The sequence below is a fragment of the Papilio xuthus genome, unplaced genomic scaffold (assembly GCF_000836235.2).
Source record: "Papilio xuthus unplaced genomic scaffold, Pxut_1.1 DF826949.1, whole genome shotgun sequence".
In the NCBI taxonomy this organism is placed as follows: domain Eukaryota; kingdom Metazoa; phylum Arthropoda; class Insecta; order Lepidoptera; family Papilionidae; genus Papilio; species Papilio xuthus.
Window position 1 is genome coordinate 5,754,697 of NW_013531700.1, and position 13,578 is coordinate 5,768,274.

The 13,578-nt window shown below is 32.3% G+C and overlaps 2 protein-coding genes across 3 annotated transcripts; both read left to right on the forward strand.

Annotated features, from left to right (window-relative positions):
• Window positions 1–195: 195 nt before the first annotated feature.
• On the forward strand, window positions 196–8,413 carry Kr-h2 (transmembrane protein 33-containing Krueppel homolog 2). 2 transcript variants are annotated; one of them, XM_013316288.1, is made up of 7 exons: window positions 196–336; window positions 1,187–1,366; window positions 2,953–3,137; window positions 5,250–5,317; window positions 5,656–5,789; window positions 6,162–6,380; window positions 7,681–8,413. In XM_013316288.1, exons 2-7 carry the CDS (start codon window positions 1,206–1,208, stop codon window positions 7,682–7,684), a joined length of 771 nt encoding a protein of 256 aa, XP_013171742.1. In that variant the 5' UTR covers window positions 196–336; window positions 1,187–1,205; the 3' UTR covers window positions 7,685–8,413. The 2 variants fall into 2 exon arrangements, with proteins under 2 accessions (XP_013171742.1, XP_013171741.1); XM_013316287.1 differs by having other exon boundaries at window positions 1,203–1,366.
• A 976-nt stretch (window positions 8,414–9,389) lies between these two features.
• Window positions 9,390–11,721, forward strand: RpS3 (ribosomal protein S3). Its single transcript, NM_001312857.1, is given in 4 exon segments — window positions 9,390–9,439; window positions 9,740–10,043; window positions 10,594–10,814; window positions 11,509–11,721. Coding segments are annotated over 4 exon segments (735 nt in total). The 5' UTR covers window positions 9,390–9,406; the 3' UTR covers window positions 11,686–11,721.
• The last annotated feature ends 1,857 nt before the right edge of the window (window positions 11,722–13,578 follow it).

Consider the following 13,578-nt stretch of genomic DNA (forward strand, 5'->3'; position numbering starts at 1 on the left):
GTCAATGTCAAATGTCATTTCATCGCAATCGCTCAGAAATCTAATTATTAAAATAAAGTTCAAAATATGATTGAGTTAAATATTCTCACAAACATTATTTTGAATAAATCAGACCATTTTTTTCTTTTTGTAACTAAAAAGTAATATAGGTAACAAATAAAAATTCGTTGTTTTGTCTGTAGCTGACTACAGTTTTTTTATTTCTTCTTGTCATTTGACAAATCTGGGCAAATCATGTTTCATGTTTGTTCGTGGTTTCGTGGTCAACGTTGAATTGTGTTAATAAAATTGTAGAATTGTTGTTTTACATCGTTCGTATTTGTTCCATAATTCAGTGTAAGTATCACTTTATATTTAACTTGACTTTTTATATTAACCTAATTTACTCGAAACACTAATTTGTGTACTTACTCATTTTTATAATTATTAACACAATTATACCCGAAAACAAGTTTTTCTTCGTCATTTTATGGTAAAGTTCCAATTAGATCTTGTTTGAAGGTTAATATAATTTGTATTAGTTAAGATTGTTAACGCTACCTAATCGCTTTTGAAAAAGTTATGATTACGAAAATAATCTCAGTATTTCTCATTTGCATTTAATTGGCTTTAATAGCACGTTTTACGACACACGTCCGTAAAGTGTAGTAAAATTGTTGAGAAACTTAGGTTAGTGTTCAAAAATTTTCGTTTTATCAGTTTAAATTACTTATCTGATAACATGACTTACCAACAATGTCTACATGAACCTCATATTTCATAGTATTTGGTTAACTTTTGAGCTTAATATAGCATGGCACAGATACTACAAAATTAGAAAGTGAAAGTACAAAACTTTCTTTGCCATTTATAACCCTTTACAGATAAATTCTAAAGTAGTGCACTAATGTCAAACTTATGTTATTTCACCATTTCTTTATTACAAAAATAATTAAAAAAAAAAGATGTTAACTTAAGGTAAACTGAAATCTAAGAAAATACCAAAAATGAATGCTATATAAACAACATGAAAATCATTTTCATTTTGTTAATTGTATGTAAAGATTTAGTCTTTCATATAATTTAGAGTACATTTCTTTGGTATAATAAAATAATTTTCTTAAAAAGTTGTGTCAAAAGGAAATCTATAATCTCTGACCCTATAAATTTTGTTTAAATTGTGTGTTGTGTTGTCATCATGTTTTAGTGTTCTTTCTCCACAGAATATGGCAGATCAAAACACACCAGCGGGCGAGGGAGGTCCTCCCAAAGGCCTACCAGCGCTGAAAGCTCATGTTATAGCAAACAAAGTAGATGTAGCACTCTGGGGTATCCGACTTCTCACAGTTTTGTGCACAATAGGATACTTATTGCCTATATTTAACAAGTAAGTAGTTAAACCTAATAATTTATTGATTCAAAATGAACTTTGTTTGGTGTAGAAACTGCATAGTTTTGAACTAGGTGAATCTTAATCAGAATGAGATCCATCTCCTATATTTGAGTTTTTATTAACTAAATGAGTACTGAAACATGTTGTTATCTCTAGTTTTTTCAAGAGACTGACAGGGATGACTATATTTATTGTACACTAGTTGTCGCCTGGAACTCTATCCGCACGGAATTAAAAAAAAACTTAATTAGTAGTCCATGTGTTCTTCCACACTGTGTTTTACATCTATGTCGAACTTCAGCAAGATCCATGCAATGGTTCTAGAGATACCTTCACACAAACATCCATCCATCTAAACATTTGCATTTATAATATTAGTAAGATAGTAAGATTTGTTGAGTAGAAGGTACCTACAGTTCTGTTTTTTAGGCTCCTACAGAACAATGTGAAACATTTTTTTTTATTTATTAAGGCTAATTGTATTTGTTATTTTAAACAATATGATTCCCACCATATTCAAATGTTATTGTGTGTTTATTTCTACCATTTTACATTGATGTTGAGTAATATTTTATTTATGAAATGTCTCATTTATATTAAGTTTAATTAAAAATATGTTAACACTCTGAGTGCTGTTGACAAGTCAACTTTTATACCAAAATATTGTAGCACGAAATATTACTTATCTTACTAATATAAATGTGAATGTTTACATGGATGGATATTTCTTTAAAGATATCTCCAGAACAACTGAATGGATCTCGATGAAATTTGGCATACACATAGAACATAGTTTGGAAGAACACATAGACTACTAATTATGTTTTTTTTTAACTCCGCATGGACCGAGTCGCGGGCGATAGCTAGTGTAATAATAAATGTTAACCTTTCATAAGGAAAGTTATGGGTAAAGTGATTCATGTAGGTAACATTGAACTCAATTTCAAGTGAAATGTCAGCAATTTTGATATAAAGATGTGAAAGTACTGCACGAGACGACATAAAAGTAACAATTCAGTGCAGCATAATGTTTGTAGCGTGAGTGAAAGTAAAAACTCGTTAACCGTGAAGTTTGTACTACTTTAAGACGTTGCGTTCTGATCTTGAGACGACGAAATGCATTTGCATGTTATAATATTAATATGTGAATGTAAAGACAGCAAAGACATTTTAACACATTGAATGCTTCTATGATTTATTGCTATGCAACCAAAGTGCCTGCAAAAGAACTGTACCATCCTTTGAGTCGATCGGTTCTATAGAATCAATCGGCCTAATGGCACCCCACTGAAACGCTTAATAAGCCTTTGTTCTAGCAATGAAATACCTCAAATTCCAAAACAAACGTAAAATAGAAGTATTCGTAATTTGTCTTTGAACGCCTACTTTTACGATTTTATCATTTGGTAAAGAACGATTGCTTACTATGGGTTTCGGAGACGAACAACTCCGTTTGTCAAAGATAATGACAGGGAGGCGATATGTTTTATACAGATATTTTAGTCTCAGAAACCCACGGTCGCGCGTTATAAACGCGTTGAAACCAGGGCTAATCCTAATAGTTTCTATTCGTCTTCCAGTCCAGTATCAGCGTTCTACAAGGCTCTCCTAGCGAATGCAGCAACATCAGCTCTGCGTCTACACCAGCGTATCCCGCCGCGGGAGATCGCGCTGTCCCGGGAGTTCCTCGCTCGCTTCCTGTTGGAAGACAGCGCGCATTATCTCTTCTACTCACTCATATTTATGAATGTTGTGCCCAATATATGTATCCTTTTTAAATATCAAACTTTAACTTAAAAGCCAAGGGTAAAGGCCGTAGTGACATTATAAGTGGATGAACGTGTAAAGAACGGAAATAGAAAATCATGTTGCAAATGCAAGTAGTAATTTTAGTATTACTAAGCTGTTAAATTAAGGTAAGGGATCATCATTACTAATGGGACTAAAGTTAGAAAAAATGAGAGAGGTGAGTTTTTTGCCGTAGAATGAAATAAATAATAATTATGGTTTCTCTGAATGGGTAAATACATATTTTTAGACAGTATTCAATAGAATCATTTGGCGCGAATGACGTGCTGTCGTTACAAAGTCCTGTGTCAGAATGAATAGTGAGGGGACATAAACATCGGCATTTCAGATTATCTTCCTAACAATATAATTTTAACTTTTACTAAAATAAGGTAAATTAACGCGTATATTCATATCACAATTGTTTCAAAATATGTTACATTGCATTGTGCAAACATTACAAAAATTATAAACAAAACAATAATGAATAGTGACGTCATAATGTTTATAAATACACTCGCATAGTTAATTAACTATTACATAATATACCAATTGTAAAAAAAAATGTTGTGACAGACAGACGGACGGACAACAAAGTAATCCTACTAGTATGGAACTCGAAAAAGAAATCAAATTAAAATATTGCTCTCGAAAGTATTTCGCGAATTACTTTTTGTAACTGTGAAATTTCATACGTTTCTTAAAAAAATATCAATTCTGAATTGTTTTAATAAAATCGTAAAAGCTTTACTAAAGTTTTTACTTATGTACTGTATAATATTCTCGTCTATATAACGAGTTACAATTTGAACCTTATGAATATTTTATATATGTGTAGCTTCACAACGTCAAGGATGTCCCAGAAATATAATTAAGTAAATGAACTCACCATGAATAAATGTGAAATATGAATGACCTTTTAAATTATGTTTATAAATTACTAGCTGTCGCCACCAAATTTCATTATGATCCGCTCAGCCGTTCCGGAGATATCTTCAAACAAACATCCATCCATCCATCTAAACATTCGCATTTAAAATATTGTAATCATAGCAAAAACTAGCAGAAGTAGGATAGCTTAGGACAGCATGATAAAAAAAAATCATTTAACTCGGTCTGTCTTCCTTCAATATCTTTTTTTTTTAGAAAATACAATAAAGAAAACTATATAACGAAACTATTATTTATATGTTTTAAATTAATACTTTCAACATATTCTGTGCCTGTTCACTTTTTACGTAAAAATCGTAGTGGCATTGAATGTGTTAAGCCAAAAACGATGTCATAAAATAGGCAAGACAAGGTGATCAAGTAAATTGACATTGGCAACTCGTTAACAGATTAAACAGACGTCATCGTAGCCTTAGTGGTAACATAAAACCGGTTTGAATATTAATTTTGTTACATAACACAATAGGAGCTAAAACAATTAAAAATGTACGATTAAGGTTTTGTTTCTATTCAATTTCGTTATACGTAATCGAATCGTAAAATTATTTTAACTATGGATTCAATGTAAATGGGAAATTATAAAACTTGTAAAAACATTTTTTTATAATTTAAGAAGACTCAGCACAAAATTAAAATCAGATATATTTTTGTCATCAATTTAAACATTGAAACTTTCCAAAATAAATACATCTTACTTATCTTACTAATATTATAAATGCTAATCATTGGATGGATGGATGAATGGATGTTTATTTGAAGGTATCTCCGGAACGGTCCAAAGGATCTTGATGAAATTTGGCACAGATATAGAACAGTCTGGAAGAACACATAGGCTACTAGTACAGTTTTTAATTGCGCGGACGGAGTTGCGGGCGACAGCTACTAAACAATGGAATAAATAATATATATACAATGACATTCATATGGAAAGGCTATAAACCGTGCTACTTTGTGGTTATTTTTTTTTCGTCATTTTGGCGCTAATGGTTTAGGTTGTTAGCAGTGGTGAAGATTCGAATTAACTAAAAAGAATCCATTTTTAGGGGTCATAAAATTCTTTATCGACTTTTAACAGTAATGTTGTTTTTTTTTATTTATGTCTTTTTAATTTAAATTTGTTCCTTAACCGGTTGCGCAGTAATATTGACGCCGATCTTCCTGTTCGCGTTGCTCCACGCTGCTTCGTACTCTCTCACCATACTTGATGTAAGTATAACATTTTACTTATTTGTAATAATTTATCTTATTTCTATAACAGTATGGTTTAATTTCGAATTTATAAGTTTAGGAGCATTTACTGACTTTTTTTTTGGATAAATTGTAGTTTTCTATTCTTATAAGTATATTGTAATTTTGATACAATTAAAAAGATAAAAAAAAACTCTTAAATTTGGAAGAAAATTACTATTATGAATATTTTTCTTTGTTAACAAATTTAAATGATTTTTGTCCTAGTAAAATTGTTTTTTTAATTACTAAAGTCGGTAATTAATTTCATTGTTATCTCTTATACTATAAACATGTTTAACATGTTTGGTTTCCAGACTCTGGGTCAGAACTCAATGTGGGTGGCTCGGCTGCTGATCTCTCTGGTGGAGTTCCAGTCGCGGAACATACTGCGCGCGGCCGCACTCGCTGAGATTGTGCTGTTTCCTCTAGTTGTGTTTATGGCACTCTTGTAAGTATAACTTATTTACTGATTTACATTTAGTTGTATTAGGAGGGTATTACCACGTAAGCTAGGTTGAAAATTCAGAGGTTCTTGCAGCATAATGATTTTTTCCTTCATCGTAAGAACGTAGGATAAATGTTTTTTTTTATAAGAGAAGGGGGCACACGACTAGCGGGAACACCGAGGTGTCTATCTACGCCCATGAACATTAGCAATACTAGAGGAATCGCAGATGCGTTGCCGGACTTTAATGTACATATGTAGATGGAAAAACACATTGGTACATGGCGGGATTTGAACCCGGGACTTGCAGATTGCAAGTCGAGTGTTTAAGTACATATATGTGGTACTAAATGAGTATTTGTTGTGGTATTCCAGTAGCTACTGCGGTCTGATGACACCGTTCGTGTACTACTACTTCCTGACGTGGCGCTACACGTCGCGGCGCAACCCCTACACGCGCAACACGTTCCGCGAGCTGCGCGTGGCGGCCGAGCGCGCCGCCAGCTCCCCCTCCGCGCCCGCCCCCCTCGCCCGCACCCTGCGCAGCGCCGTCTCCCTCGTCTGCAGGATGGCCCCGCCCGCTGAACACGTCCAGTGAGCACCCCATCATAACTACTTCATGTCCACTCTTCTATCACTAATACTATGGTGGATGGCAAATATCCATTGAAGGTGTCTCCAGAACGGATGAACGGATCTCGTTCAAATTTGGCATACATATAGGACGTGGTCTGCAAGATCACATATAATTTTAGAATTCCGCGCGGACGGAATCATGGGCGACAGCTAGTATCGATATAAAAATGTGTTTCGTGTTTATCATGTATATACTTTTATAGGAAAATAAATTTACAAATTTTTGAGTGTCTTTATATGCGTTTGTTTCGAGTAATTTTGACGGGATTTTCATTGGAAGGTAGCTGATGTGACGCGGGAATACTACAGGCATCTTTTTTAATTCTGAGATAACGAAGTAACTAGAAATAGAATATATCAAGTAATGGATGGCTTTTTGACCTTGAACGTTATTTCGCTTTAATTGCACTTTTGCGTGACATGAGTATTGAAATCGATGTAAAATATCGATCTATTCAAATTTCCCGCTTCCTTTTCAAAGTGGCCGAGCGCGCGCTACAGCGGCCACTTCCACATAGCTGTCTCGCTCGCACGCACCGCCTTGCTCATCGGTGTGTCTCTCTCTAACAGCAATGTAGTGTTGATTCCTTGTTGGTTGGAGAGTAGTCATATTAACACGTTAGCTGCCAGAATGATTTTTCGAAAAACGAAAAAATTTACCAGCTGTTTATAAGCTTTATGAGTCCTTGCGTGTCACGCTGTATACAACAATTCGATTTAAAAACTTCCGACAAGCCACAGCGAGGTGCTAACGTGTTAACTTATAGATAAGACTATGTAATTTAGATTTAATTTAGAAAAAAAGTAATTTAATAGTGTCTTGTTTTTGTTGATTCGATAATTAAAAAATTTGAACTGAAGTATATTTAATTTTTATAATAATTTCATTGTATAAATTTAAATTTAGTTTCTTTTGTATAATTCAACCATAAAAATATTGTGTTATAGAATGTCATTTAGTAGTTCTTAGGTTTGCTTACTTCCTTCTATGCAAAAAATCATGGTGTAAAAACACAAAAGATGTACCTTAATTTTGATCTTATAGCCTAGACACTATCTAGTATTCCTTAAACTTTAAATCTCAAAAAATATTTTTTAAAAAATATGTATTTTTTTCATGTCATTCAAAAAGTTCAACATCTTCCTCTGCTGTATTTAAATAAAAGAATTTTACTGAAAATATGATGAAAATTAATAAAAAACATGTTTAATGTGTATTAAAATGTGATTTTAATTAATGTTTTGTGTCTTTTTTCAGATAATGCCCGACAACCTTATACCAATTAAGTGGTTTCATTCGGTCACAATGATGTCCTTAAGAATATGAAGACCAAGATTCCATTCTGTCCAAAAATGCATTTTTAATACTTCACTGACCAACAACATCCAATGTTCATTTTTACAAAATCAAAAAACTAAATAATCTTCAAAAATTTCGTCAACATTTGTTACAAAACAGCTCGTATTTTTTTTTCTGTATTTTTAAGTAATTACGAAAGTATTGTTAATAGGTTAATTGATTTTTATCACTTGTTAATTAAAATAATGTAATTTTTATAACTACAGGTTGTAATTTTTCTTAATCAGACTGTCATATATCGTATAAGTCGGTTTGTTCCACTTGGTGTCTTGTTTAACACAGAATTATATACAGTCGAGGACGTTATTTTCCTACCCATTTAAGCGTATTTAACGCAATTATATAGAACACTTCATAGCAATTTATCAATAAATTATAAATCTCATAGTGACAGTTTGCTGTAAGATATTTGATTCTAAGTGGTAAATAAATTTAATTATTTAACTACATACAATGTAATGTGGAAGATATTTAACTTGGTTTTTGGGATTTATTATCTGTCGTCTTGGTTATTACATCAATATTAGCTGCGTGAACTTTGCCCGAGTTGTTCTTACTTGGTACCAAGTGGAACAAACCCTTATCATCTGTCATTGACGCGGCTTCTGTGGGACTAAATAAAGGTATTGATAAGAATTAACTTTAATTTAATGTAAGTACGAGAGTTGAACAATTAAATGTTTTTTTTTTAGTTCTTAATTATTTACTTTAGTCAAGTTATAATCATGAATTTGTTAATATTGACAGGAAGTTTGTTGGCGAAAGTACATTTTATTTAAGTTATTCGATATAGTGTTGCCACTTATATTGAAATATAAGTAAGATAAAAAAAACTTATATAAAATTTTATTACAAGTATAAGAGCTCATCAATATGCATTTAATTTCGATTTTTATTAATTATATAACATAAACTTTATGTGGTGTATTGGGTACACATTGTATTTTATGTAACATATGGCACCTGGTTTGGGATGAATGTAGTCGATAAAGTTTCTAAATAAAATATTGACTTAAAAATGTGTTTATTCCTTTATTTATTCCCTGACAAAATGACAAAAAAGGTAGAAAAGGCATTTAAGAGAGAGAGGGTGCCTCAGATCTTCTCACACGGCCTTTTAAACCTTCCAAAGGCATGGTAAATATTAACCTAGCCCATGGCGCTAGTAAAGCTAAACCGTTTTATTTTATTTTACTGTTTGAGTAAGACAAATAAGAATATGTAAAACTTGTATACGTCCTCTGGGTATTTTCGACCTGTGTAATATTATCTGTTCAATTTAATTAACAACTACCGATAAAAATACATTATTTTTAAGACATGATTTTTAAAATGATTACACAATGTTATAAGATTAAAGTTTTCCAAATTTCTTAAATTTCACATGAAAAGGAAGTTTGGATTAGAAAAAAAAATTATAACACAATGTAATTCATCGATCGCAACGTATTTATTACGCGGAATATATTTTAAATTAATTTATATCATAAAAAATATGTAGCAACGAAGATGATCTTTTCTTGAAAATTTCAAACTTATAACGGAACGCTGCATTGTTTGACATTGACGTTTGTGGATCTGTGTTCTCCTGTCTTTTTGAGTTTTCTCAGCCCCCGTTGCAATCATGGCGGTGAACAACATTTCTAAAAAGCGCAAAGTATGTTATTTTTTAGAAGAATATTATCCTAAATAAATTTTCCAAATAGTAGTATGGGGTTATTAATGTCCACAAATGAAAAGTTCTATTTATAAGTGTTAGTGTAAATCGTGATGTTAACGGATGTCAAAAAGTTGTGATTGTATCTTCTGTCTAAAATTAACGTCTTTACTTTATTTTATAACTGTATAAATATAATTAGAAGCCTGAGATTGATATAAATAATTGTTAGTGCAACATAAACAAAGGTACGTCTTAATCTGAAACATACGAAAACATAACCTCCTGTGATATTTTCAGTTCGTCGGCGACGGTGTGTTTAAGGCTGAACTTAATGAGTTCTTGACAAGAGAATTGGCTGAAGATGGGTACTCCGGCGTGGAGGTGCGGGTCACCCCGATACGGTCAGAAATTATCATTATGGCGACAAGAACACAAAGCGTGCTTGGAGAGAAGGGACGCAGGATTCGCGAGTTGACCTCGGTTGTACAGAAGAGGTTCAACATTCCTGAACAGTCTGTGGAACTGTACGCAGAGAAGGTCGCCACCCGTGGTTTGTGCGCTATTGCTCAGGCTGAATCTTTGAGATACAAACTCATTGGAGGTTAGTAATTATTATATTGATATGTGCACTAAGTTAACTTGATACGGTGTAAACATTACAGAAAATTACAATTCTCTACCTAAGAACATATCAGAACCTTCAGTTTCATTAGTTTCAATTGATCTTTTATGTAAACACTTGATCAGAAACAAGAATATGTTTTATATCATCATAATCAGCCTAAAATTTGTCCTCTGCTGGATGTAGGCCTGTGTGTACGGATGTTTTATATGATATGTCAATATTGTCAGAGTAAAAAGTGACCAGAGCCTATTTTAAGCAGTAACATCTCACAATTTGATGCGGAGATGCACAATTTTAGTAGATTTTGTTGAAATTAAAGCTAAATAAATTTGCTCTCATGTGTATAAAATTTGGTATAAATTTGGCTTTGCTTTTATTGCTAATTATGGAGTGAAATGTAGTGAATAATGCAAGAACAAAAAACAAATAGGATTTTAAAAATATATTATTTGTCTTTTTTTAATTATTTTGCTTTAAACTATTTTATTTCATTAATCACATTAATATACTGTTATTATCCTTTCAGGATTAGCTGTGCGTCGTGCATGCTACGGTGTCCTCCGATTCATCATGGAGTCAGGTGCACGAGGCTGCGAGGTTGTTGTATCTGGCAAGCTCCGTGGTCAGCGTGCCAAGTCCATGAAGTTTGTTGACGGCCTCATGATTCACTCTGGTGACCCTTGCAATGACTATGTTAACACAGCAACCCGACATGTGTTATTACGACAAGGAGTACTTGGTATCAAGGTAAGTTTCTATAGCAATTTATAGTTTCAAAAGAAACACTATTGTAGATCTATGTATTGCTTAACATGTTTTATCTTCATATATTTACAAAGATATCGTGATTTAGATATAAGTTTACTTTTTAAAATTCATGTTATCCACACAATCAGGGATTGCAAGCCTCCTGCAGCTTGTGGTCTAACTTGTTGTGGAAAATTAACTTAACCTGTTTATTGGAGGGTTCATTCTATATGGGCTCTTGTACGGTGCAGGTCAAACAAACTACATATCATCTTATAATATTATAAATGTGTATGTTTGGATGGATGTTTGTTAAAAAGTATGTCCAGAAAAGTTAATGGATCTAGCTTAATTTTAGCATAGTTTTAGAACATAGCATGGAAAAACACATAGGTTACTTATAAAGTTTTTTTATGTACTGCATTAACGGAGTTGTGGACAACAGCTACTTTATTTTATTATAATTATCAGTCAAGGTGGAATAAACATAAGGAAGTGAAGTCAGATATGACAGGTGATACAGATGTATGAAATAGAAGTACATACTTTGCCGACCCTCTGTAGGGAGGGAAAAGGCCAGTATAATGAATGTAACAAATCAAAAACTTCTTAACCCATTATCACACACAAGTATTGTCAATGACAATTTTTATTGTATGTACCAATAAAAGTAACATCATAAACTTGTTTTCAGGTCAAGATCATGTTGCCATGGGACCAACAGGGCAAGAACGGCCCCAAGAAGCCCCAACCAGACCACATTCTGGTGACGGAGCCCAAAGACGAGCCCATCCCCACGGAGCCGACGAGCGATGTGCGCTCCATCGCGCCTACCGCGCTGCCACCACCGCCCGTCGCGACCGTTGCTTAGCTTATAAGCTATACTTAATAAAAAAAATTAAATAAACACGTATTTCATTTTGATGCAAGTGTCTTTAAGTTATAAATAAAATAATTTAAAAAAACATTATTTGCTCTTTGAAGGCATATTGAATGTGGTTAGATTATGTTTAGATTGACGACACGTTTCTGCGATTTTATTCATAATCACAACTCGGCTGGTGTGTTCCAGGTATAACTCCAAAAGAAATAAGTAATCTCTTGTGATACTAATTTATATAATAATTATTAAAAATTTGGAAATATTTAAGTATCTTTAGATGGTAGGTAAGGAATGTTGCGAAATTTCAACAATATGCTCTACTCAAATTCACCCTTTCTTACAATACGCAGCTCCCCATTGCATGTTATAAACAAAGCATATTTATTTTTCAATAACCAGGATAAATAATACAAGTTTATTTAATCAATGCAATTTATTTATTACTTAAGACCTTTTCGTAACATACAAACGCACCATACACTTAGCAAAAATGAAACTTTGTAAAGAGTTACGCTTAAGTGAGTATACATTCGAAATTAATCGTGTTCAAATAAAATATCACAATTTAATGTCATAAGAAAATCACACATTAAATTTTAAAAGCATGTGCATTAGATATACAGAAGTTATATCAAAGAATGTGACACAATATTTTTGAAAATATCTAGTGAAATAAGATATCTAGTATTAGACAATGCACGAAACTATTAAAATTCAGACTTATACAAAACGAAATTATTGCGTACTAAATAGTATTTAATGTCTTAGTTTGCTAAACACAATCCAAACGCGAATTTTTTCATTAATTATTTTATATCTCAGTTACATATTATGTGGGTTATTAATTTTTCTGCCAAAATTCAAAATACGTTCGGAGATGCACACGGGTCTATGGTTAACTACTGTCCCATAGACATTTTGTTTATTTTTCAACTTTAGGCTTGAGGCTTGTTACACACAATCTCAGAAGTCTAGTTCTTATTCAATTATGTGATTAAAAACCTAGTCAGAATGACTTCAATTCATGGGTCAAATATTATTTGTAACATATTTATTAGTCTGACTATTAAACTTTCATATAAAATTATACATTAATAAAGTTAACAAATCAAATTTCACTATGTATTATAATACTAAGCAGTTGTAACTTCAATTAATTTACAAATAAATATTCCACAAAAGTAACTTTAAATACAAAAAAATTATAGCTAAGTTGAAAATTACTATAAATATATAATATAATAATAATTCAAATTAAATCTAACGAAGAAAACAACTTCATTTACGCAAATTGTCCCACTAAACTATATCTACTCCGTCTACATGTCTACTTATTATTCTAACCTAGTTTAATTCACTATAATATACGCTCAACAACATTTTTCATAATATTGAATCACTATTATCTAAATAAGACATTTTATTAGTTGGCGGAGGCAGTACATTAAAGGGTGAAAAGCACTCGCATGCTGAGTGTATGTGCAGTTTGCAACATTGTGTAACATAGCAGTGTTGCCAGACAATTGTGAATTCATTATTTCAAAATTAGTAAGCTTTAAAATATTTTTAAAGTGGCTCTGTAGCTTCTATTAATGCGAAAGCCGATGGGCAATGTTTTAAATTCAGTAGCGTTTTAATAAAGTCGTCACAACTCGGTTATAAATAATTATGATTATCAGATCTTAGTGTAAAGAATGTTTATGTTTGTGTATGAATCAATTCAGCTTATGTCTAAATGGACAGGACAGCGAATTCAATATACAAGTGTTGCCTTATTCTAATGGAATAAAAACGTTAATTTAATTTTAAATTTCGTATCTTAAAATTATCTTACCGTTAATGGACAGAATTGCGTGTAGCGTGTTTTTTAGCGTGCTGCGT

Bases quoted from the DNA above. Each gene is read 5' to 3' on its own strand.
- Kr-h2 (XM_013316288.1), top strand. From the start codon at position 1,206: ATGGCAGATCAAAACACACCAGCGGGCGAGGGAGGTCCTCCCAAAGGC. The intron at 5,318-5,655 runs GTAAGTATAACA...TTTGGTTTCCAG, and splicing joins ACTCTCTCACCATACTTGAT to ACTCTGGGTCAGAACTCAAT. The intron at 5,790-6,161 runs GTAAGTATAACT...GTGGTATTCCAG, and splicing joins GTTGTGTTTATGGCACTCTT to TAGCTACTGCGGTCTGATGA.